Raw genomic sequence first — 27,227 nt, 5'->3', positions numbered from 1 at the left:
CCATCAAAGTTCCCACTTGTTACATGGCCAGGCCCAACGGGGTGGGGGAGGCATGCTGCTCACTGAGGTCCAGCGCCGAGGGCCTTCTGGCGGTTCCCTCGTTGCGAGAAGCCATGTTACAGGGAACCTGGCAGAGGGCACCCGCCCTGTGGAACGCCCTCCCACCAGATGTCAAAGAGAAAAGCAACTACCAAACTTATAGAAGACATCTGAAGGCAGCCCTGTTTAGGGAAGCTTTTAATGTTTATTAGATTATTGTATTTTAATGTTCTGTTGGAAGCCGCCCAAAGTGGCTGGGGAAACCCAGCCAGATGGGCAGGGTATAAATAAATTATTATTATTATTATTATTATTATTATTAGTGGCAGCTCATTCTCTGCTAAGACAGAAAGGGTGGTTTCATTGCTCTTCTGTGGCTGGCCAGGTCTGAGGACAGAAGGCACTGAAGCCATTCAGTGGCCTTTTCTTCATAGTGCTGGCTGGCTGGCCAAGACCCAGGAGATGCCATAGCCCTTTGCCACAGCCTTGGCCCAGCAGCACCCTTAGATCAAGGGAGGCCGAGGATGTTCCAAGGTGGTTCCCCTCTTCTTCACCCACTGGGATTACTTCCTTCTTAACCCGACCTCACTGTGTTGGGATTCACAAGGGGGAAAGGTCTGAAAGAGAAGCACTAGAAAGAAGTTCAACAGGCTTATTAATGTGGGAAATAATCCTGCAGCCTCCCCAAAATTTCATGCTTTATTAGGTAAGCAAAGGGTTACAACACAGGGCGTTTCCCTTTAAATTCCTAGAAAGGGCAGTCTGGAAAGTCATATCCCCTGCTTGCCCTGGCAGGAAAATAATCCTTGCTACCTCCTCCCTTCTCAGTGTTCAGTCTCATTTTCTGCAGTAGTAAGAGGCAGCTATTAAGCCACCCCAGTTTCTGCCTCTATCCAATGCTGCCATTTAAAAACAATAATTTTAGTTAATTTGGGCAAGAATTTCTGTTACAAAAAGCACTGCCCTTGTTATGACATCATTACTAATACTCTCTAAAGCAGGTATGGGTGGGAAACCTCTGACACTCTTGCTGAACTACAACAACTCCCATCATCCCTGGATATTCTTGCAGAGGCTGATGTAAGCTGTAGCAACATCTGAAGGGCCAAAGAGTCCCCACACTTGCTCTAAAGGTAGGAATATAGTTCAGGGGAGGAACTTGCAGATGGGACAAGCTGGCTTCTGAGGAGTAAATTAGCAATTAGTTCCCTGCCTCCCTCTCTCTTCCTTTTTCTCAGGGGCTGTTCACAGGTTCTGCTCAAAAGAACTGGGAGGCAGAGGGATGAGATGTTGGGCAAGATAAGACTTCACCGTGGGGTGTGTGTGTGTGAATACTCTGTATCCAATACAGTGGTACCTCGGGTTAAGTACTTAATTCGTTCCGGAGGTCCGTTCTTAACCTGAAACTGTTCTTAACCTGAAGCACCACTTTAGCTAATGGGGCCTCCTGCTGCTACTGTGCCGCCGGAGCACAATTTCTGTTCTCATCTTGAAGCAAAGTTCTTAACCTGAAGCATTATTTCTGGGTTAGCGGAGTGTGTAACCTGAAGCGAATGTAACCCGAGCTACCACTGTAAATTTAGAGAGAAACATGGAGAGTGGAAACTTTTCCCTTCAAACTCTTCTCCCACCAAGGTTCCTGCAGGAGCTTTGCTTCACATTTTGTGAAAGGAAGTGAAGGCCTCTTCCTCGCCTGGAACTAACTACCCAAACTGATTGTGTTCAGCTTTCACCCTGAAGGGAACTCACCCACAAATGTTAAAGAATGGACCCTATGGGGTGAGGTGCAAGACAGCTCATGTCTTCAATACTGGCATAAAGGAAGGAAAACACTTTTGGTAAGAATTGGCCCGATTCTCACGTTAGTTTTGGACATGGCAACACCATTCTAAGATGATTTTTATCGTGTCCATTTAACATGTCAAATGATATCCATTCTAACTGTGTGAGTGCATATCTATCTCATCAACTACTGAAGACTGCTGTGGTGCTGCAAATACCATCCCACACTTTGTGCGGGCACATTTAAGCATCAACATCCACCATGTGACGAGATGATAAATGTTAACTTGACCTTGTCCAAGAGCAATTTGCAAAGTGAACCTTAGAATGAACAACGTACTCACCAAAGATTTGCTTTCAATCACGAGGTGTAATAATATTGTAAAAAACATGGAGGTGTTAATAGGACACCCGAAAGAATAGAGGTCTATATCAGAGCCACTGTAGGTCTGTAAAGGAACAATTATTTAAAGTTTATGTACTCTGTGATTGTATTCCCCCTTTTTTCCTTAAGATTTCTTTAAAGCCTTTTCATGAGACAATAAGATAAAAGAAACTAATCTAAATAACAAAAACGAAGAAGGAAAGAGAAAAGAAAACAGAGTCTTCTCTTAAATGTAGTTCTTAATCCTTGTCACCAACAGAAAATGATGGACCTTCCCAGCTCTCACCTGGGAGCTTTCCTTTCTTCTCCCAGTCTTTCAGCCTGGGAGATCTTCACTTCCCTGCCTCTCACTCAGGGTCCTGCCACAAACCACACACCACCTTCGTGTGTGTGTAATCCTTGGACCCCAATAATGGCTCAGAGCAGAGGACACAAAAGGGGGGGGGGAAAGAAAGAAAAAAAAGAGAAAGAAAAGAAGAATTAAAAATAAATAAAAGGACTCCTGATTTTACATCTGCCCACTACATTAAAGAAAAATATATTCGTAACATTTGCCCTAGGATGACATCCAACTGTTCTGCTTTCTGTTAAAATTTTCCCAATCTTCAGACTCAAATGTGTGAAATCCATTCATTTTTCTTTTCACACAAGAAGTTCAAAAGGAACTCTCTATTGTTAATAAATATGTGTAATGATTTTTCTCCAATCAAACATAACCACTTGGTCTTCCACAACCACAACTTCCACTTCGTCTTAAACAATAATAAATCTTTCCATCTTTGTCCATGTACGAGTCTCTCCACGGTGATCATATATTGAGGTATTATTCCATAGTTCTTTTCTTGTTACGTATCCATTAATTCGCACCCAGTTCTGTTTCTTCAGTTCCCATTTCCTGTTGTGTTCCATCCTTATCTAAAAAAATTACCTCTTCCATTTACATTTTTTCTATTCTTTTCCCAAGGAAAGTACCAGAGTACCTTTTCCCTCTGAGTTCACTCCAAGTTGTACACAGAGCCCTTTCTCTCTCAGCTCTTATCAATGCCAGATCCAGATGTCTGTCCATGTCTCCATCCATTATTTCATTCTACTCCTCCAGAATCACAACACCATATGGCTGTTTTATTCCTCCAAACACTTGTGTAAATGACTTTTCCAATGCACCATCTATTCCCTCCAACTCTACCATTTCACACTCTGATTCTGCCAGTCCTTTATCCATATTCTTCTCCAAAGTCTCTGTATTGTCTCTGATTCTGCCTTTCATTTCATTCATTCCTGGTTTACTTTCATTCCCCACTGGATTAGACCCCAATGGAACTTTAGTCAATTTTATTTGCTCATCAAACATTTGCTGAAAGATGCCAACAGTCAGTGGAATGCCCAAATAGAGGTATATTTGCCAGACTGAATTTTCATGATCTTATTAACAATTCAGTCTCCTTACATCTCCTGTCTCCACCTTAAGATCTTCACAGCCATATCTCTTATTAGAATAGATAATCCTTTCCCGTGGAGGAAGTATCAAGTGGCACATTTACTTTTGATTTCTAAGCAACATTTTCATCGAGAAAACAAAAATAAACAACATGAAATAAAAATTATTGACACACACAAAAGTGTCTCATTCATTTGCAAATTTCTTTTCTCAAGCCATTAAAACAAGCTTTTGGTTCTGCCTTCAGCCCTTTAACAATTGACTTCTCTTCCCTTCTACTTGAAGCCAAAAAGCAGCTCATGCATCAAATGTAAATTTCCACTGGCAGATGGATAAATTTCTCTGAGTTATAAATTATAAATTTCCAGAAATAATTAAGAAAGAGAGGCTTTTGCAGATCACATGCACATCAGGGCTCTTATGTGGCTTTTGGGCAAGATGTAGACTCCTTGGTTCTTAAGTCGCTTAACCCCACCAGAGCTCCCAGGAGCTGACAGCTTCTTGGTCTCTTGACACAGAAAACAGCTTTTTCAGCGCATCAGAGGTTGGATCCCTATTCACTTTTTTTCCAGGGTGAATTTGACAGTCGAAGCTTACTCCTGGCTGTCATCAATTATCATGGAATTATTTCCGTGGACTGCTGACAACAGAGATTCAATCTGCCATGCCCCACCCACCCACCGGAAGTCCTCTGTGCTTGTATTCCATATCATGAGTACTGTAAGCCTACTGTTTTTTTGAATATGAAGGAAGTTTAAAGATCATGCAAATAAAAAGGCAAATAAAAGTTGAGATAAAGGAGTAAAATATCCTAACACTTACCCAGTAAGGGATAAAAAAGCAAACTAGACTTTGGTAAAAAGCATCTAATAAGTTCATTATGAAGGTTGTAAACAGGTATGGCTGAAAAGGAAAGACAGGAGAAACACTTATTGAGGGTGGGATTCATCTAAAGAGCCCCACACAAGCACTTTTGCAATGGGTCTTTCCCCCCCACCTCTTAAATTGGGTTAAGGGGGTTCAGGAGAACCCCCAGAAGAGGGATATTTTGAATTCTACTCATAGTTTGGGAAGATACAGATTCTAGTCATTTTGCCTTGACTGCATGTTTGGACGCCTGAACGCCTTACTGAGCTTCCAAAAGCTCACACATACAGTATCACCATCCAAGAGCCAGGTCTCAACCTTCAGTGAGAGAGCCTGAGCTAGTCTGCAATATGCCCAAGTCACAAATGAGAGATTAAAGGGAGAAGGCGAGTCTAGTTATAAGACTAACACTTGTCGGTATATAAAAATGCAGCTTTTAAATTACCAAAAATACCATGGTCAAGCAGGAAGTGTTTGAAACTCTCTGAACAAAAATTGGTTCAATAAAAAATCTGTTGTATTTTCAGCGAACCAACCAGAGATACTCATTGTCAGAGCTGCAGGGGACAGTACAGGCTGGTGAGACAGTATAGCAATCTAATCTGGAACCCCTCCTAGAGAGTTTCAGCTTGACTTTGACAGCATGCATGTCTAGCACACAGCGTACAATACTCCCACATTTCTGCTGAGGCCTTCCTCACCATGCTGGAGAAACACAAATAAGCAGCAGCAGTCTACATGGTAGAAAATGGTAACAGGGCATCCATCAAATAACTGTTTGTGTATAAACTATGTTGCCCTCCTAAGGCCACCTACATTCATTGGCTGTAAAGCCAGTGAAGAATAATGCCTTTCATCTCCACCAGATTATTTAACAGGAGGGAATGTTCACGTTTAACTGGTAAGGAATGCACAACAGAGAACATGTGAGTCACTTCAGCTTCCAAATATTTGTAAGAAGCCAAGAAATACCTCGTTTCTCTGACTAGCCTTGTAAAGTTCTGGCAAGTGCAACAGGACTTCTGCGGAGACATCTTTGTCCAAAACACCATAAATGACAGGTGGTACTGATGTGAAGAGCAGATTGAAGAAAATCAAACTCCAGTAGTCGGTCATGGGTGTTCCTGAAAACCCACAGAAGAACTGGAACCAGAACAGGAGGTTCACATATGCCTGTTGGGAACAGAGGTGGGAATTAAAAGGTGAGAATCTATAAACAAGAGCCAACAGGAATTATATATACTGAGTCAGACCACTGGTCTGTCTAGTTCACTTTTGTCTACACTGACTGGCAGAAGCTCTCCAGAGTTTTGGAGTTTTCCACCCTACTCGGTTTAACCTGGGACCTTTTCCTTGCTCCACTACTGATGTACAGTTCTGCCCCTTTGCGGGAAAGAACTGCAATGTCAAATGGTTCTTATAGTGGGCTACAGAAATGCTGAATGCCAATGATACGAATCTGTTGTCCTAGAAATTGTACTAAGGGCTCAGGATTGCAAATACTGCATTTTCTCAGCACCAAACACTTAAGATAATTTGGTGAAAATGTTGACTACCAGTATGAAGATAGTAAGACACCACTGTTACGAACTGCCTGGAGAGAGGGCTGGCTGTAGCCTCTAGCCTTCTTAAGCTGAGTGCTAAAAGTGATTCCTGCTTTCCCAGAATTTCAAATAGTTACCAATATTTAGTAATGCTGACTTTATTCCATGGTCAGAGGTTACAGATTATTAGCTCTCCAGTGGTTAGAACTGCAAGGGGGGAAATTTCTTAAGTGAGTGGCAAAGCAGCTGAGCTTTACAGGAGTTACCATGTGGTTACTGCTTGCCTCTGTCTTAACTCTGTAACATAATGAACTCATTTTGAGTTCTTACTGCTCAGAAGTAAACCTCGAAGTCCACGCTCAACATTGAAACTGGCAAGGCCTGTCTGCTTCAGACACGCTTCCCCAGGCAGAAACGGCGTAAAATAATCCTTTGATAATTTGCAGGTTTCAATAGTGGAGCCAACTTGTCACAATCTTCTTAGCGCTAACAGACAGCTTTTTGGCATAGACCGTATTTAAATTTATTATAAATGCCACTGGAGCAGTGACCCTTAACCCAAGGCGGGTGGGCAGACTCCCATTTCTGCTGCTGTAGATTCAGAGTACAGAATTTACTAGCGTCCTTCGCCTGTTTCTAATCATTAAGAAACTGTCCTTCCGCAAGGTCAAACCCATTGAGGCATCCCCGGAAGCTACATACCAAATTCTTGTAAAAAAAGTAAAGGATCATGTTCGCTAATCGCGTGTAACACCAGTGGCCGTGTACGAACAGCAGCTTGCTGAGATGTCTGAACTGAGAAAGCGCAAAATCACTCGCCAGCACAGCCTGAAAACAAACATGAAATAAATGAAATACAGCAACCGAGAAAATAGCTACAAAATGAAGTCAGGAGCTTTCATTTACCACGGAGTTACTTGACACTCCCTGCATCCCACTGAAGCTGACGGCACAAGTTCCTTTGGCCAAAAATACAAATATATGTCTCCACAAAGGTTTCCTTGTAGAAGTCATGGTCTTGTGTATACTGTTATACTTCTCTCCCTTTCTAACTCATCCTCCACTCATCCTCTCTTTCCCTTGATTCGGACCCACACTCGTCAATCATCATTTATTGAGCAGTGTCTTATATGCCAATTAATCCACCCTCTTAACATGAGGACATATTTTAGTTCCTCACGAATCAAGGAAGTTGTTGATCTTTGCACTACCAACTCATAAATTATTACACTGTTCCCATGAATGACTTCTGTGACAACTAAAGCCACCTGAATGAATCCTCTTCAAACCTCTTCAGATATCTACCTGAAACTGCTTCAAACATGCTCCACGAAGATGCCCATGGTTGTACAAATTCCTAGATCCTCTGATTTCAAGGAACATTCTCCTGGTATATAATCTGATTTCTTAGGAATGTATGTCCATATTAGAACCTAATACAGTGTAAATATGGCTCTTAAGGCCTTTGCAATAGTATAATAGAATTGTAGAGCTGGGAGAAACCAGGAGGGTCATCCAACCCCATGCAATGCAGGAATTCTGTCCGCAGACATCCCTGAGGGGGCATGAACCACCAAGCTTCTGGTTAACAGCCAAGACACACTGTCCCACAGGTTCCTTACAACACCATAGTACTTGTATTTCCAATAGATCAGCTCTTTTGACAAAGACCTCTTGCAAATTCTAGGGTTTGGGGTATACAGCTTTTGATTCCACTAACAATATACCGTATTTTTTGCTCTATAAGACGCACCAGACCACAAGACGCACCTAGTTTTTGGAGGAGGAAAACAAGAAAAAAAATATTCTGAATCTCAGAAGCCAGAACAGCAAGAGGGATCGCTGCGCAGTGAAAGCAGCAATCCCTCTTGCTGTTCTGGCTTCTGGGATAGCTGCGCAGCCTGCATTCGCTCCATAAGACGCACACAAATTTCCCCTTACTTTTTAGGAGGGAAAAAGTGAGTCTTATAGAGCAAAAAATACGGTATTCTGCTACCAATAAGTGTTATGGCTCTCACGGTCATCAATCTATACGCAACACTGCTTCCATTTACAGTTCTCTCAATCCGTCCTACCTGCATGCCTTCTTGGCCAGCGATTCCAATTCCAACATCAGCAACTTGGATCATACTAACATCGTTGGCACCATCACCTTCCAGGAGAAGGAAAAGAACAATGTTGCAATGAAACTGGTTTGGGCGGGGGCGCGCTAATGCACTGCACACAGACTTGACGAAAGAGAAAAATAGATTGAAATTTCATGGCCTCACAAGATGCGATGTTAAATACAAGTGCAAATGTCATCAGCTGGGAGGGCTGGTAATTATCACTGCAGACATCAAAAGAGGAAATGAAGCTTTTCCTTCCCTACTGCTGCACGTCAAATGCAAATTTATGTCTAGTTTGTTCAATTGTTTTAGAATTATTGTCAAGTTATAGGCATTATAAAAAGGACTCTATAAAGTGCAACATGAAGATAGGGGGAGTTCATGTTGGCATATTTAATGAAATAATGAGAATTTTAGGAGAGTAGATTTATAAAATATGCAATATTTATTGATAGTTTATGTGGCTATTTATCTAGAGGGCAATTCTAAGTTTGCATTATACCTGGATCTAGATATGTTGGGTATTGTGATAAATGTTTTTATCATATGAAATTAGTGTATCTGATGTAAAGAAACCTTATAAACAAATTACTATTTTTTGAAAAGTGCAATAAAACTATATTGCCAACACAGCTCATGATCTACCTCAGGCTTGTTGGTTGGATTACTACCCTGCACAGATGGGGAATGACGACAGCATCACATATTGATGGACTTCAATGTCTGTACACTAATGCGCAAAGCATGGGAAATAAACAAGATGAGCTTGAGCTCTTGGTACAGCAAACTAAATATGACATAATAGGCATCACTGAAACCTGGTGGGATAAGTCCCACGATTGGAATGTAATAATGGGGGGATACAATCTATTTCAGAGAAACAGACCAGACAAGAAAGGAGGAGGAGTGGCGTTATATGTCAGGGATGTGTATACCTGTGAAGAGATCCAAGATTTAGATCCTCAAAGCCAAAGTGAGAGCATTTGGGTCAAAATTAAGGGAGAGAAGAATAACAGAGACCTCATTGTGGGAGTTTACTATAGATCCCCAAGCCAAACGGAGGACATAGATGATGCCTTCCTGGAACAGATGGCCAAGCATGCAAAAGGAAGGGAGATAGTAGTAATGGGGGACTTCAATTACCCGGATATTTGTTGGACGTCAAACTCAGCCAAGAGCTTAAGGTCAAACAGATTCCTCACTGGCCTTGCAGACAACTTCATTGTCCAGAAAGTGGGAGAAGCAACAAGAGGAACAGCCATTTTAGATCTGGTCCTAACCAATGTTGATGACCTGGTTAGTGGGGTAGAAGTGGAAGGATCATTAGGCGCGAGTGATCATGCTCTTCTGAAGTTTACTATACAGCGGAAAGGAGCAGCCAAGCATACTAGGACTCAATTTCTTGACTTTAAGAAAGCCGACTTCATAAAACTTAGGGAAGTGCTGGGTGAGATCCCATGGACAACAATACTAAAAGGAAAGGGAGTTCATGATGGCTGGGAGTTTGTTAAGAGGGAGATACTAAAAGCACAACGTCAGGCAATACCAATGAGACGGAAACATGGAAGGTGCCTAAAGAAGCCAGGGTGGCTATCTAAAGAACTTTTAACTGAATTAAGATTAAAAAAGGATGTGTACAAAAAATGGAAAAGGGGGGAAACCACCAAAGAGGAATTCAAACAAATAGCCAGCACGTGTAGACACAAAGTCAGAAAAGCTAAAGCACAGAATGAACTCAGGCTTGCTAGAGAGGTTAAAAGCAACAAAAAAGGCTTTTATGGGTATGTTCGTAGCAAAAGGAAGAACAAAGAAACAATGGGGTCACTCAGAGGAGAAGATGGTGAAATGCAAACAGGGGACACAGAAAGGGCTGAACTACTCAATGCCTTCTTTGCCTCAGTCTTCTCCGATAAAGAAAACAATGCCCGACCTGAAGAATTTGGAGCAAATGATTCAGCAAAGGAAACACAGCCCAGAATAACTAAGGAGATAGTACAAGAATATTTGGCTAGTTTAGATGTATTCAAGTCTCCAGGGCCAGATGAACTGCATCCAAGAGTATTAAAAGAACTGGCAGATGTGATCTCAGAACCACTGGCAGTCATCTTTGAGAATTCCTGGAGAACAGGCGAAGTCCCGGCAGACTGGAGGAGGGCAAATGTGGTCCCTATTTTCAAAAAGGGGAAAAGAGAGGACCCAAATAATTACCGCCCAGTCAGTCTGACATCAATACCAGGGAAGATTCTGGAGCAGATCATTAAGCAAACAGTCTGTGAGCACCTAGAAAGGAATGCTGTGATCACCAATAGTCAGCATGGATTTCTGAAAAATAAGTCATGTCAGACTAACCTGATCTCGTTTTTTGACAGAATTACAAGCCTGGTAGATGAAGGGAACGCAGTGGATGTAGCCTACCTTGATTTCAGCAAGGCATTTGACAAGGTGCCCCATGATATTCTTGCAAAGAAGCTGGTAAAATGCGGTCTTGACTATGCTACCACTCAGTGGATTTGTAACTGGCTGACTGACCGAACCCAAAGGGTGCTCATCAATGGTTCCTCTTCATCCTGGAGAAGAGTGACTAGTGGGGTGCCACAGGGTTCTGTCTTGGGCCCGGTCTTATTCAACATCTTTATCAACGACTTGGATGATGGACTCAAGGGCATCCTGATCAAATTTGCAGATGACACCAAACTGGGAGGGGTGGCTAACACCCCAGAGGACAGGATCACACTTCAAAATGACCTTGACAGATTAGAGAACTGGGCAAAAACAAACAAGATGAATTTTAACAGGGAGAAATGTAAAGTACTGCACTTGGGCAAAAAAAATGAGAGGCACAAATACAAGATGGGTGACACCTGGCTTGAGAGCAGTACATGAGAAAAGGATCTAGGAGTCTTGGTTGACCACAAACTTGACATGAGCCAACAGTGTGACGCGGCAGCTAAAAAAGCCAATGCAATTCTGGGCTGCATCAATAGGAGTATAGCATCTAGATCAAGGGAAGTAATAGTGCCACTGTATTCTGCTCTGGTCAGACCACACCTGGAGTACTGTGTCCAGTTCTGGGCACCACAATTCAAGAAGGACACTGACAAACTGGAACGTGTCCAGAGGAGGGCAACCAAAATGGTCAAGGGCCTGGAAACGATGCCTTATGAGGAACGGCTAAGGGAGCTGGGCATGTTTAGCCTGGAGAAGAGGAGGTTAAGGGGTGATATGATAGCCATGTTCAAATATATAAAAGGATGTCACATAGAGGAGGGAGAAAGGTTGTTTTCTGCTGCTCCAGAGAAGTGGACACGGAGCAATGGATCCAAACTACAAGAAAGAAGATTCCACCTAAACATTAGGAAGAACTTCCTGACAGTAAGAGCTGTTCGCCAGTGGAATTTGCTGCCAAGGAGTGTGGTGGAGTCTCCTACTTTGGAGGTCTTTAAGCTGAGGCTTGACAACCATATGTCAGGAGTGCTCTGATGGTGTTTCCTGCTTGGCAGGGGGTTGGACTCGATGGCCCTTGTGGTCTCTTCCAACTCTATGATTCTATGATTCTATGATGGCGTTCTGTGTGATGGCATCTAATTTGTGAATGCGCTCCCTGGGCAAAGGAAAACGGGCACCAATGCTATTCGTGTTTTGGTGCCAGGTAAAGCTGTTTCCATGAGCACTTTTGAGATATGAGCCTGCTGGATCAGACAAGTAGCCCATCTTAATCTATCTTAATCAACTTAATCTATCATAACGCATCCATCAGGATTAGCAGCCATCAACAACTTTTCTTCCATGAATTTGTCCAATCCTCTTTTAAAGCATCCACACTGGAAGCCATCGCTGCCTCTTGTGGGAGTTAGCTGTGGAATTATCTGTGTGTTGTGTGACAAAGTACTTTTCTTTTGTTCTGAATCTTCCAACATTCAGCATCACTGTATGTCTACAAATTCTAGTGTTATGGGACGGATGTTCTGCTGCTACAATTAGGTCCCGTGGGTGCTTTTATAATGGGAAGGCGGGCCAAAAATATTTTGAACAAACAAGTGAACTTTATATGGAGGTGAGTCATGATTCTCCTTTTCACCTTTCTCCCAAATATGTAGAACATGGGCTGCAGGAGAAAGGTTATGTGATCGTCAGAAATGCATGTTAACCCCCCGCTCCCCGGTTGCAAATAATCCCAAGAGTTTGGACAGAGGAAGTCCCACTGTGGTGTTTTCACATAACATATAAAGTCACCTTGAAATTGTTATTCTGAATGAGAGTGTTGAAAATATTCTGATGTACATAGAGCAAGATTCCTTGCTTACTGCAATCGGAAGGAGGCAACTAGAGTGAAAATGCCAGGCTGATGCAGTTGTTACATCAGACTGTCTGTCTGTCTGTATCTATGGAGCAGCAGGGCTTTTCAACTAGCAGATCCCAGTTGGGATTCTACAGCCACGTTCTACCATTTGCCTGCTGGTCTGTGTCAATAGTTATCCCAAGGCAAATCTAAGGAACGTACCTTTAATGCAGATGTGGGGATCCTGTCGTCCTCCAGCTGTTGCTGGATTACAACTCACATCAACCCCAGCCAGCATGGCCAATGGTCAGGGATGATGGAGATCAGATATCCCCCACCCCTGCTTTACATATATATAGCATATATGCTGCTCCCTTGCAAGAGAAAGATGACTCACCTACAGCCAATGTCATCACCTTCAGTTCCTTTCGGATCTTTTCCACCACTCGGCTCTTCTGCAGAGGGGTGGCTCGGCAGCAGATGACAGCCCGTACATGTGTTGTGAGCTGCAGGAACTTGCTCGCCACACTGTCGTGCAAGGCAAATTCTAATGTTGCTCCATCTATAACTAGGGCAGCAGTGAAATGTGGAATTTGAGCAACCGATGAGGTTGGGATTCTCAAATTGTTTGACTCATAGCTTTCTTTCCACTTGATGTCTTCCAAAATCTTGTCCATCTTCAACGAACAGGAATCCTGCTTGGGAAAAGGGCATTGGTAGGTTTTATCTAGGATCAGATTCTTTTGAGTACGTATTAAAGCTTCGCTTTACAAGTCACATCTCAATGGCTGTTAACAGCTTGTCAGCTATAGATGTATCTTGAGTGCATTCATTAATGAAAATGATCCGCCGTTTTTAATTCTGCAAAAGATCTGCAAGGCCATGATAGGGAAAGCCATCATCACAAAGATTCTGGGCCAGTTTGGATATTATCATAAACCGATTTATGATGGAAGGGGGAATAAGCCAAAGGAACGACTCTCCATCACAGCCATGAGATCAGAAGCTTTCACTTCCATTTTTGATTAACTGCAATATGTCCAAACCCTATACTATAGTCTACCTTAACTATGGTTTGTGGAAAGGAGCCAACTTCAGAACCCTTGCCTTGAACTTGGCTTGTTTCAAACATATTTTAAGACACTGTTTGTCAGGTTCAGATGAAGCAACAATATGGTTAATCAAAATGGAAACAAAGGTTTCTGTTCGTTTCACGTCTGCAGCAGGAATGCATTTAAAATTCTGAGGCTCACTGCGGCTTGCTCCTGTTGCAATAAACCATGGCTTAGACAAAGCAGCTCACTGTCACGTGAGCAAGGGTTCGTTAAATGCTTAAGAAATGAGCCACACACAGAGTTTACATTTAGCTAGGGGCAGGAATCCAGTGGCTGAAGGAAACACTGGAAAGAGATATATCTTGCAATGTGTTTTTTTTTAAAAAAAAATCTGATTAATGGAAGGGGCTATATTATTAAATCATGATCCATATGCATGTGAGTAGTTAGGTTTTTTTATTTAAAGAAATAAAATAAACTCATCTTACATAACTCAGCTAAAATAAATGGGATCTGCAGAAGTGCAAAGGAAATTTCTGAGAGTTTATAGACACACGGCTCACTAAAATGAATGGGAGCTGTACATGAAGTTGTATGCTGCTTTCTCAATAATACACAGTGGGTTTGAACTGAAAGGACCTTTCCTCCCCAAAAATCATAATTAAATATAACCATCCGCCATGGATGCTTTAGTTGAGATTTTTGCATGGCAGGGGGTTGGACTAGATCATTATTGAAGTTCTTTCCAACTCTACAATTCTATGATTCTATGAATGTGCAATTAAAAGAAACATAACACTGTTTAGATTGAAACATAACACTGTTTAGATTGGGTAAAACCACAGTGCCAGGACTTGCCGATCGTATGGTCGGCGGTTCGAATCCCCACGGCGGGGTGAGCTCCCGTCTTTCGGTCCCAGCTCCTGCCCACCTAGCAGTTCGAAAGCACCCTTAAGTGCAAGTAGATAAATAGGTACCGCTTTATAGCGGGAAGGTAAACGGCGTTCCGTGTGCTGTGCTGGTGCCGGTTCGCCAGAGCAGCTTTGTCATGCTGGCCACGTGACCCGGAAGTGTCTGCGGACGGCGCCGGCTCCCAGCCCTAGAGATTAGCGCACAACCCTAGAGTCTGTCAAGACTGTCCTGTATGGGCAGGGGTACCTTTACCTTTAACACTGTCTAGACAACATTTTTACTGTGATTAGTTCATCAGTCTTCAAGTGAGTCATCTGTGAAAACAAAGGCCTGAATTTCTAACAAACAAAATATCCATTCCTGCCATCATACAATATTCTTTTCAACCTGTTGGCTTTTTTTTTACGGCAAAGCATTCTCTGTCCCAATTTTTAAGCAATCTTTAACAAGTTATGGCTAGGATTAGTACTGGATAATGTGAATAAAGATATTTCCATCACATAAAAGGGAACTGGCTTCCCATTTGAAAACACTGACTATTTTTAAGAGAAAACACAAAAACACCAAGATTTTTTCTGCATTAGGAAATGTAAGTAGATTAACTTTCTGGAATGCTGCATGTAATACCATTTTAATGAGATAATTCTTAGCACATTAATGGTAATCAAACACAGCTGCAGGGAGATACGACAAAGAGCAACTTGCAAAAACCGAACTTGTTCCAATTTCCAAGACAAAGCTCCTAGTCCGACATCCGTAGAGCTAGTGTAGTTTAGCATTTAGCCCTCGGAAGCATTTTAACAATGTTTTGCAGTGTGTCACCTTTCTGCGCAAGGCGGAAGGACAAATGAATTGGCGGGCTGCATTTAAATAATTAACTGCCACTTATGCTTCTGTTCAGGAGTACAATTGTACAAAGCCTTACAGCTTAGACACTCACATTTAACATAAAATCCTGAATTTATAAAGGTCATCCTACAAAAAACTGCAGTTTTTTGAAGCGAAGGGAACCGTGACACACTGCCAACACCCCAGCTGTACAGACCAGTGTGAAGCCATTGGCCAAAAAGGAAAGGAGGAGCAGCAGCAGTGGGGCGAGATGGGAAAGAAAACAGCAACATGAATTAACCCAAAGCAAGAACCAGAAGAGGTCTGGTGGGTAAGTTTGCTGCTGTTGTCTTTTCTGGCCCTGCGGTCATACAGCAATGCAAACAGTTCCAGCTACAGAAAAACCAAATGCCACACGCACCAGGCGATCAGACTGCAGAATGAAGATGAAATCACTCGGCGCCAGTAATTTACAGGAATGTGCTATGTTGATGGCTGTCTCGCTTTTATCGCCAGTCAGCATCCAGATTTTAATTCCTGCTTTTCGGAGCGCCTCTATGGTTTCTGGAACACCTTCCTGCAATCGGTCTTCAATCCCGGTGGCACCTGCAAAGCAGCAATCAGTGGGATTAGGTCAAACTGCACTGTTCTGCACCGCCTGCCAATTGGTTTCCAAGCCGAATTCAAAGTGCAGGTGCTGATCTATAAAGCCTGACAAGGTTCAGGACCTCAATATCTTAAGGACTGCGACTCCCCATACAAACTGACCTGGGCCCTGCGCTTGTCCTCTGAGGCCCTTCTCTGTGCCCCCTCCCCACGAGAGGTTTGGAGGATGGCAACACAATAATGGGCCTTTTCTGTGGTGGCTCCCCATCTGTGGAATGCTCTCCCCAGAGAGGCTCACCTGGTGCCGTAATTACACATATTTAGGCAAAAACATTGCTCTTTACCCAGGCCCTTGGCCATTCAATAATGTATGGCCTGCTAGATGCGTGGGAGGAGACTGTTATGATTATTTTATTATTATGTTGATGTTTTATTGTGTTTTTAATATTTTGTTAGAAGCCATGCAGAGTTGCTGGTGAAACTCAACCAGATGGGGTGTGTATAAATATATTAATATTAATATTAATAATAATGATGATGATGATGTCTACTATTAGGCTCTGTATTATGTTTTTATTATTATGCTACATAAATTATGTTCTTAATTTTGTACACCACCCTGGGATTTTTAGATAATGGACAGGATATAGATCAAATCAATAACAATAGCAGAAAATAATTAAAAAATGCAATTAAGTGTAAATACTACTCAGCAGTTGGTAGTGACAATATATAAAGCTGAGAAATGCCAAGTTTCTCCTAAGTAAAAATATGCTGAAATTTAAGGTTCATAATTTTTTTCCAAGTGGGATTGCAAAAGACTTATTACCATTCCAATTGCCAACGGTTTCTAGGCAAAGTGGCTACAATTCCCAACTCCTAACATGAGGTAAATGATGATGAATCAGCTTATGTGCCGATTTGCAACCCACCACATTTTACATGTGATAGAATTTCCCGAAATGTCTGAGAAATCTGGAGAAATAATATGGAACCAGGATGAGTGTGGTGCCTTGGTCTGAACCGTAAAGGATATGGAGTAGTTTCTCTAACAGAACCAAAGCCTACGAAATCATGTATCCTAACAGCAATCTCAGTTTCTCTGAGTGCTGGTCTTTAGGTGGGCAACGTGGCCCACCTTATGTGGGCAAGTAACAAAAACAACCTTTAGTGGGGGAAAACCCCTCAGGATGGAATTCCTCCATCCCTACCAAATCAGCCGGATGAGTACTGAGTACCCTCAGATACCTGCTGAGGGTAAAAATTGGGAAATTGGGTGGTAGGAGGGGAAATGGAATGCAATGTCTGGAATCCTGATCAGAAGCACTCCTTGCAGAGGCCTTCCCCTTTCAGCTCATGGAGGGGGAATTTTGTGGTATCTGATAGCCCCTGGGATGCCCTCCCAGGCAGAGCCAGCCCAGCCATTAGACAGTGTGAAGCCACAGCCTCAGGTGGCAGAAATTCATAAGGGAGCACCCACACACCCTGCTGTCTCCACCATCAGCGCTGATTTCTGGAGAAGTTTTGCTGGCAATCAGTGGCGGCGCGGCGGCACTTTCACCTCCAGGGAATGCTTCCAGGAGCCACCAGATTGCACCTAAGTCGTCTACTCTTCATTCTCAAAAATTTATGCTCCTCCTTCCGAACCCCATTAAGCAGCAAAAGAAATGCTTAGATTAGTTTTGCAACTTCAGGGAATTTAAGTGATACGGGGATACAGTCCAACACAAATGTTAAGCGTGTTCAAGCCCACTGGGCTAAGTGCATTTGATGGAGCTGCATTCATTGATAAGGTCTGAGCCTATACAGTGGCTCCTACAGTGGTACCTCGGGTTAAGTACTTAATTCGTTCCGGAGGTCCGTTCTTAACCTGAAACTGTTCTTAACCTGAGGTACCACTTTAGGTAATGGGGCCTCCTGCTGCCGCCGCGCCACCGGAGCACGATTTCTGTTCTCATCCTGAAGCAAAGTTCTTAACCTGAAGCACTATTTCTGGGTTAGCAGAGTCTGTAACCTGAAGCGTATGTAACCTGAAGCATATGTAACCAGAGGTACCACTGTATATTTAGGAGTTTAGCAAAACAACCATCTTCTTCCCAACTCACCAAGCAGTGTTAATTTGTTCTCAAGCTTCTGCATTGACTCAAGGAGCATATCGTCCCGGCACTCTATGTTGTGTTCTGCGGCATAATATCCTTTTAACCATTCGTTGTATTCCTCATCAGTCAACACCTGCAGAATCAGCAAAGCGCCGACATCACAGTACTGATCAACGTCATGCAAATAAAGCCATTTTAAAATAATAAAGAATTCACAGCATTCATCTCTCTAAAGCAAATTATATATCCAGATATATTTTTTAAGAGTCCCTTTGACCATTTGCAATCGGTCTTTGGCCAACACAATGTGTGACAGGAGAGGTGTGAAAATTATACCAATAGGTGTGTGTGGGGGGGGAGATAAGGGCTAGAGCAAGAAGACAGCATCATTTGGCACAAGGTGGGAGGCGAAAACTTGCCATCCACTTGCAGAAGCATGATGCACCAAATAATAATAATAAATAATAATAAAATTTTATTTCTATCCCACCCTCCCCAGCCAAAGCCAGGCTCAGAGTGGCTAACAACAGTAAAAGTAACACAGTTTACATAAAATCACAGTCAATTAATTGAAATACATTCAAAAATCAATTCAGAATCAAATTAATGGCAACCATTGGGCTAGAGTTCTATGAGGATTACAGAAGGAGAGAGGGGGGTCAGACTGTGCCTTGGCCAAAGGCCTGGTGGAACAGCTATGTCTTGCAGGCCCTGTGGAAAGATGTCAAGTCCCGCAGGGCCCTAGTCTCTTTTGACCGAGCGTTCTACCAGATCGGGGCCGCAGCCGAAAAAGCCCTGGCTCTAGTTGAGGCCAGCCTAACCTCCCTGTGGCCCCAGACCTCCAAGATGTTTTTGTTTGAAGACCGTAAGGTCCTCCGTGGGACATACCAGGAGAGGCAGTCCTGTAGGTACGAGGGTCCTAGGCTGTATAGGGCTTTAAAGGTTAAAACCAGCACCTTAAACCTGATCTGGGAGCCAGTGCAGCTGGTATAGCGCCGGGTGAATGTGATCCCGCAGCGAGGACCCCGTAAGGAGTCTCGCCACGGCATTCTGTACCCGCTGGAGTTTCTGGGTCAGTCTCAAGGGCAGCCCCACGTAGAGCGAGTTACAATAATCAAGTCTGGAGGTGACACCAGAGCCAACTCTTTCCTTCCTTCCTTCCTTCCTTCCGCCTTGTCACTCTGAGCTCCTAGACTGGCCACCTGGCAGTCAATGCACCCATTCCTGCTTTTTTATGTGTTTTCTGAACTCAACAAAGACGGTGGCCTTTGCTGCTTTCTCCCTCGCAGCACCATGTACTGGCTGAATTATTTCAGATTGAATATAAACTGAGTGTATGCCTAGCAATGACACATGCACACCAAATCTGCAGTATTTTTCAGGTGGCCCCATGTCACTTACATAACTACCAAGCTCAGTATTTGAGAGAACGGGGGTGCTGCAAGAATTAAAACATTACTTCATATAAAGGGAATAACAGAGTGTGTTACAATGGGGCTGGCTACAGAACTATACGACTGAGACAGGCATCTTCCACTATTACGGCAAATTCCAAAAATCAGTCAAGGTCGCTATTTTTTTGTTTCTCATAAGTGAGTTTTTTTCTGGCACAGCACTGCTTGACAAATGCAATTTATATCAAACCAAGGTTCTGAGAGCAAAATCCTGGGGAACGTTCAAGCTATGTAACCGCCTATCCTCCACTGCCATCTATTGAAAGTAAAATAACAGGCTTAAAATAACAACAAAACCCTCCTAAAACCTCCCAATACTGATACTAAAAAATAGCTAAAGAAAGTCCTGACACGTGCATGCAGTTTACTCGTCCATTTAAATGTTGGGGGTGGCTTCATTTAACCATCCCTTTGTAGAAAGAGAACTTGCCCTTCCTTTGAAATCAGTTTGTGATGGGAAACCATGTGGCCAGACCATATCCATATGCTTTCAACTGTGGTTAGGACACAGGTCATGGAGAGAGATGTTTGAAAATTCTAAATATTCCATATATAATCTGCTGACCAGTGCTTTGACTACGTCCTAAACCGAGAAAAAGGGGCCCCCACCCAACTGGACGAGTCTAAACCCCAGATCTGCTGGCTAGGAGTTAGGAAGAAACAGAGGTGCTTCTCCATCAGCAGAGAAGAGCTCAACTCGCAAAGGACCACAGCAATTGTGGAGCCTTCTGCTACACCCACAGATAGCTCTGAAGCTCTGATGGCAGGTCTCTGGAAGCAGCAACTGATCCTCCACCCAGTTTAGGAATGCACTGTAAAATAAATAGCACCCTATTCTTTCAAGAATAGAAAAAGCAGAAGAATCACAGAATTGTAGAGTTGGGAGGGATCGTGAGTGTCATCTAGCCTAATTCCCTGCAATGCAGGAATCTCAACACAATGGCCCCCCATCCACTCTGAAACCCCACCAGATCCTGCTTAGCTTTGCAAACGTGCTAGCGGTTTTATTGCTGGCAGCGAGGTTTTGCCAATTCTGTACCGTTAACCATTAAGAGAAATATCACCTTCATAGCTACACAGAGAGTGCGCAGTCCTTGTGCAGCATAATCATCCAAATGCATCTGAGTTCTCTCCTTAATTATTTGCATCTGCGCATCAATCTTTTTAATACCTGAGATTTGAGATAATGAAAAGCAGGAAACGTTAAATACTAAACGTAGGGGTCATCTATGTAAAAGGATCAAATTCCTGAGGGTGGGTGGCGGTGGGGAGCTATGTAAAATATTCTGAGTAGCATCCTGAGATATAATAGGGGAATAAATTTTGATAGGTGCTACTTGTGCAATCTATGGAGTCCAGTGCCCTGGGGCCCAGTTATGCTAAAATGTACCGAAATATTGTTTGCATTTTTGTGGTGACCAACGGTAAATAAACTTGACTGACTGGCCCTTGCATTTCAGAGACTTATAAGACTTATGTTTATTTGGTTCTATGTTTTCTATTTGGTTTCTCATGTTGCTCAATGTTCCGTATAGACTATATAAAGAGTTTATATTGATATTGCATTGTTGTACTTGGTCATCGTGTTGCCTTGGATATTACTGGCCCTTGCATTGGGCAGGTCTTTTGCCTGGCGGTGGAGATACCTTGATCATGAACGTGGTTTTCCTACAGCAAGGCAGCAGCTCATGTAAAATGTGGTGGCGCAGCTATTCACTAGGGTACAATATCTCCATCAGAATACACCATGGCTAGAGGCCCAAGTGACCTCAGTTGTTAAGAATGCCTTTTACCACCCTTAGTTTGTAAGACCATTAAGGGCATTCCTGGATTGAGATAGCCTGATCACTGTTGTCTATCCACTGGCAGCCTCTAGATGGGATTACCACAACACTCCATTGGCTATTTCTCAGATTATGTACATCACTGTCCAGACTCTCAAGGGTTATGAAACGTCTGGATTGGAGGTTAAAGGCTTCTGTGTTTGCCAGTGTTTATTAGAAAGCTGACTAGGGCGCCCTCCATACCTGTTGGGTCTTTCTCCAGCAAATCCATCATGACAGAGTCTGCTCCTTTGGTGTACACGACGATGTGGTTCAAAATGGGGTGCCTCACCACAATGGACATCCGTTTGCGGACGGAATCGAAAGGCAAGATGTGCAGCAGCTGAAACGTTAACAGTCCCAAAGGTTCCAAGTGTACCGTCACCAGTTCGGGACTCCTAGACTGCAAACGGCATTGGTAAGCCCTGGCAGCGTAAACCAAGGCCGCTTCGTCAGGGCTCTCTGCTTCATAGAACAGATCGCCTTCAGGAGATGACTCAGCCCTGGTTCCGGGTGCCAATTCTTTTGATCTACTCGAGGTCTCCGTTTGGTCGTGCCCTGAAAGTATGGAGCTGGTTGGGCTTCCGGACGAAGAGCTTTGATTCGAAAGAGATGACGGAAACTTCACACGGAAAATGGACGGCTTCTGTGAACGCAAGCTTTCAGACTCTGATTCGGCTATACCTGAGCTTCGAGCAGAGGTGGGGCTTATTTTTCGGGCAGATAGCTTATGGAAAATTTGCTTCAGGTCCATAAAGTGTGAAGTGGGAACTCGGTTTTTGGGAATCCATCGCCTCTGTAAAAACAGGAATAATAATAATAATAATCATTATCATCATCATCATCATCATCATCAGCCATAAAGGATACAATCCAAAGGCCTGAACACAAAACAGACAAGCAAAGCCTCTGTATTACAGCCAACACCTTTCAACATGTTGAAACCAGATCCTAAGCTCCCTTAGGAAAGAAATAAAAGTTTAAGACTCAGTGGAACACAGTGGATGTAGCCTACCTTGATTTCAGCAAGGCATTTGACAAGGTGCCCCATGATAGTCTTGTAAAGAAGCTGGTAAAATGCGGTCTTGACTATGCTACCACTCAGTGGATTTGTAACTGGCTGACTGACCGAACCCAAAGGGTGCTCATCAATGGTTCCTCTTCATCCTGGAGAAGAGTGACTAGTGGGGTGCCACAGGGTTCTGTCTTGGGCCCAGTCTTATTCAACATCTTTATCAACGACTTGGATGATGGACTCAAGGGCATCCTGATCAAATTTGCAGATGACACCAAACTGGGAGGGGTGGCTAACACCCCAGAGGACAGGATCACACTTCAAAACGACCTTGACAGATTAGAGAACTGGGCCAAAACAAACAAGATGAATTTTAACAGGGAGAAATGTAAAGTATTGCACTTGGGCAAAAAAAAATGAGAGGCACAAATACAAGATGGGTGACACCTGGCTTGAGAGCAGTACATGTGAAAAGGATCTAGGAGTCTTGGTTGACCACAAACTTGACATGAGCCAACAGTGTGACGCGGCAGCTAAAAAAGCCAATGCAATTCTGGGCTGCATCAACAGGAGTATAGCATCTAGATCAAGGGAAGTAATAGCGCCACTGTATTCTGCTCTGGTCAGACCTCACCTGGAGTACTGTGTCCAGTTCTGGGCACCACAGTTCAAGAAGGACACTGACAAACTGGAACATGTCCAGAGGAGGGCAACCAAAATGATCAAAGGTCTGGAAACGATGCCTTATGAGGAACGGCTAAGGGAGCTGGGCATGTTTAGCCTGGAGAAGAGGAGGTTAAGGGGTGACATGATAGCCATGTTCAAATATATAAAAGGATGTCATACAGAGGAGGGAGGAAGGTTGTTTTCTGCTGCTCCAGAGAAGCGGACACGGAGCAATGGATCCAAACTACAAGAAAGAAGATTCCACCTAAACATTAGGAAGAACTTCCTGACAGTAAGAGCTGTTCGACAGTGGAATTTGCTGCCAAGGAGTGTGGTGGAGTCTCCTCCTTTGGAGGTCTTTAAGCAGAGGCTTGACAACCATATGTCAGGAGTGCTCTGATTGTGTTTTCTGCTTGGCAGGGGGTTGGACTCGATGGTCCTTGTGGTCTATTCCAACTCTATGATTCTATGATTCTATATGTTAAAGTATTGTTCTAAGAAAGATATGCCAATTTTGCTTAGAATAAAAATGTAAAGTATATGTATGAATGGGAAAAGAAAAGATAAAAGAAGTACAAATAACGATACATTTGAAGGTGACTCAGAAACTACAACTAATCCAGAATGCGCCTGCCAGACTGGTGACTGGGAGTGGCTGCCCAGACCATATAACCCTGGTCCTAAAGGATCTTTGTTGGCTCCCAGTACATTTCCGGGCACAATTCAAATTGTTGGTGTAGGCCTTTGAAGTCCTAAACAGTTTTGGCCCTGTATACTTGAAGGAGCGTCTCCACCCCCATCATTCAGCCCAGACACTGAAGTCTAGCTCCCAGGACCTTCTGGAGGTTCCTTCATTGTGAGAAGTGAGGTTACAGGAAACCAGGCGCAGGGCCTTCTGGGTAGTGGCACCTGCCCTGTGGAACACCCTTCCGTCAGATGTCAAAGAAATAAACAACTATCTGCCTTTTAGAAGACATCTGGAGGCATATGTCTTCTTCAATAATAATTACTACTCACACACACATATATATACACACACACATATATAAGCACCAGCAGCATCTCTAGTTTCTCCCCTGCCTTACCTTTCGCTGTGGTTGATCAGGCGTTGAAACAACGACAGTGTTGCAAATCGACAGAGCGATGAAGAATTCAGCGATGTACACTATCTCTGGCGTTAGCCCAACCGTCTCAGATATTGTATAGGATTTGAAAGTGATCCTCCTCAACTTCCTTTCAAGGAGTTTATCTGGCACAACATCAGTCTCCTTGTTGGTCAAGCAAAAACAAGGAAGGTAAGGTTCTCGTCAAAATTATCTTCCCTCTCCCCCAAAGGTCATATAGCAATGACGCCATGCTGCTGGAAGACCCAGCTTTTCAGAAATTTTGTTCATTCATAACTCAAGTGCGCAGGCTAGTTCTCTAGCATTTCGAACCACCGACCTTCTGATCAGCAAGCCCCAGAGCAGGGGCAGGCAACCTAAGGCCTGTGGGCCAGATGTGGCCCAATCGCTTTCTCAATCCGGCCCGCGGATAGTCCAGGAATCAGCATGTTTTTACATGAGTAGAATGTGTGCTTTTATTTCAAATGCACCTCTGGGTTATTTGTGGGGCATAGGAATTCGTTCATTTTTTTCCTTTCCAAAATATAGTCTGGCCCACCACATGGACCGACCTGCGGTTGAAAAAGTCTGCTGACCCCTGCCCCAGAGGCTCAGTGGTGCCTGCATAGATATACATGAATAGGTCAGCCAGAAGCCCACACACAAGTCCCGCATAGGCTCAAGGAACACACTTACAATTGGGCTGCTGAAGGCCATTTGTGTCGTCCGTGATATACTAGTTTGCAAGGCGGAGGTGGAGCTAAACAAGTGGCTCAAAGACTTTGTACTCAGGAAATGACCCGATTTGCAGGTGGAAAACCTTGACAGACGCTTCAAAGAGGAATATGAAGCGCGTATTCCTTCTTCATCTTCTTCATCTTCATAATCTAGGTATGATTCTAGCCTCTTAGCTAGACAGACAGAGAGAAAGAGATTACCCACATGATTATTTAAAGTAAAATAATGAATCTATGACTGGTCCCATATTCTCAACCCAAGGAATTCAATGTATTTATTAGTTATACCCCCACCTTTCCTGCATCACGGAGCCTAAGGTGGCACAAAATAAACAAAGCCATTATGAGCAGCAGCTATGTGCCGCACGCCACTTGCCGCTGGTCTTTGTATTATGACCTTCGAGATACTCAACTGATCCCCCATTTTAGCAGTCCCAAGTCAACAGCGAAAGCAAAGACAAGGAATTCCTGGTCCTAGTGGACTTCCTCCCATGAATCATTCAGTCGTACCTTGGTTTTCGAACAGCTTAGTTCTTGATCATTTTGGCTCCCAATCACCGCAAACCCAGAAGTGAGTGTTCCAGTTTTCGAACTTTTTGGGAAGCCCAATGTCCAACGCTGCTTCCGGTTGAGTGCAGGAAGCTCTGCAGCCAATCGGAAGCTGTGCCTTGGTTTTTTGAATGTTTTTGGAAGTCAAACAGACTTCCGGAATGGATTTCGTTCAAGAACCAAGGTACGACTGTATTTGGCATTTGACGTGGGGAGGGGGGAGAGTCAAAACTCAGATCTGCAATCAAGGATCATCTTCTATTTACCAAGTTACAGAATTACGAAGAGCTGCAAAACAAGAAAAACAGTGACTTCCCACCTCTATTTTTTCCTTTAATAGCGGTCAGAAATATTCTGACGTGATCATAATATTCAGGTGTTGGGTTTTTTAGCCGGAACTCAGGGGAATGGAGTTTCCTTCCCTTTTAGAAATTAAATAAATTGTTGTTGTTGTTTTGTTGTGGGATGGGGAGCTGGAACGGATATACACCCAATGCCAGAGCCAAAACAACGACAACAACAACAACAACAACAACATTATTAACTCCACCCATCTGACACTCTGGGCAGCTTCCAACATATATAAAAACACAAAATCCACTTATATCTGTAATCAACACAGTTGTGGCCATTTCTAATCTAGATCATTGTCTGCTTGAGTTTATTAATCACATCTTACATTTAGACACTGCCCGGGGTGGGGTGGGAAGGCACTGTACAGAACAGGACCCAGAGCGATGCCGAAGCTGCGTGCAGCTTTGGCATGGCTCTGGGAGCTTGCGGGGCTGGAGGAGGGGGAATCCCTCCGCCAGCCTTCTAACCAAGTCGGGGGACAGCGGGAAAGGTGCGCTGCGCCTCCCCGCTGTCCCCCGAGCTTGTGGGTCTGGCGGTGGGGCTCTCCTGAAGCCTGGAGAGCAAGAGGTGTCAGTGCGCACCGACCCCTCTCGCTCTCCAGGCTTCAGCGAAAGCCTGCATTCGCCCCATAGGACGCACACACATTTCCCCTTCATTTTTGGAGGGGAAAAAGTGCGTCCTATAGGGCGAAAAATACGGTATATGATACGTGCTTGAATGCACATTTTGCTGCATGCATTCCCTAGCAGTATTACTGAAACTTGTACACAAAGCTTTCCAGAGTTAAATTTCCAGCGTTTGCTTGTTTGATTTCAAATAATTTCCCAATGTGCCACTGGAGGGCATCGCCGTCTTCCTAAATGAACGGCCTCAGATACACCAGCCAGTTTACATGGGGACTGCGCAGTGAGTCATCCTCCGTTGTCATGGATTTGGTTTGTGATTTCATGCAGATTTAGGCCTTGCTGCTTGAAAGGGCAAACTTCTTCAATGATTGCTGCAGAGCTAGACTGATTTATAAAGTACATCTAGTACATGAACGAGCACAGCTTAATTTACCCAATACAAGCCTTACTGATAAATATGTATATATAGGATTGAATGGATGAAAACCTGCAATATGCATGTTTACAGTTTCGTTTCTATGGTGCCATCCTAATCAAGGTTTTATGAATTTCCTTAGCATGCACAAGGCCCCAACGGCAAAGCAGTCTGAGCCTGCATGGGATAAAAAGGCATACTCCATTTTTTAAAGAATTTTGTGTTTACAGGCCCAACATGCCTGTCGCTTTCTAGCACATCCTTTTGTACAGACTACAAGTAATGAGCACAGAACATGAAAAGGTGGACTAAGAAGTGGACTTCTACAGAGATGCCACGGGGGCTATAATAAGATGCTCGTACCTGGCTCCCAATACATTTCTGAGCACAAATCAAAGTGTTGGCGCTGACCATTAAAGCCCTAAACGTCCTTGGCCCAGTATACCTGAAGGAACAGCCCCACCCCCATCATTCAGCCCAAATACCAGTGAGGTCCAGCTCCGAATACCTTCGGGCAGTTCCCCCACAGCAAGAAGTGAAGTT

General features: G+C 43.6%; 1 protein-coding gene across 23 annotated transcripts in view; it reads right to left on the bottom strand.

Annotated features, from left to right (window-relative positions):
• ATP10D (ATPase phospholipid transporting 10D (putative)) overlaps positions 1-27,227 on the bottom strand; it is a 68,129-nt gene that overhangs the window by 5,429 nt on the left and 35,473 nt on the right. For 22 of the 23 annotated variants that reach the window (XR_014223509.1, XM_082238023.1, XM_082238034.1 and 19 more), the window contains 12 exons: positions 24,700-24,914; positions 23,986-24,168; positions 21,424-22,015; positions 20,461-20,567; positions 17,949-18,075; positions 15,659-15,843; positions 12,840-13,137; positions 8,131-8,207; positions 6,758-6,883; positions 5,484-5,684; positions 4,467-4,547; positions 2,166-2,270 (listed from right to left, as the gene is read on the bottom strand). Coding sequence is in view for 22 of the 23 variants with exons in the window: in XM_082238023.1 (XP_082094149.1) it covers positions 2,166-2,270; positions 4,467-4,547; positions 5,484-5,684; positions 6,758-6,883; positions 8,131-8,207; positions 12,840-13,137; positions 15,659-15,843; positions 17,949-18,075; positions 20,461-20,567; positions 21,424-22,015; positions 23,986-24,168; positions 24,700-24,914 (2,297 nt within the window). In the remaining variant the exon portion in view is untranslated. The remainder of the gene's footprint in view (positions 1-2,165; positions 2,271-4,466; positions 4,548-5,483; positions 5,685-6,757; positions 6,884-8,130; positions 8,208-12,839; positions 13,138-15,658; positions 15,844-17,948; positions 18,076-20,460; positions 20,568-21,423; positions 22,016-23,985; positions 24,169-24,699; positions 24,915-27,227) is intronic. The other variant, XM_082238043.1, reaches the window with a different exon arrangement.

The sequence above is a fragment of the Podarcis vaucheri genome, assembly GCF_965113315.1.
Source record: "Podarcis vaucheri genome assembly, chromosome: 9".
NCBI lineage: Eukaryota > Metazoa > Chordata > Lepidosauria > Squamata > Lacertidae > Podarcis > Podarcis vaucheri.
Note: the sequence above shows the minus strand (reverse complement) of the source record. Positions and strands in the feature narration are given on the sequence as shown.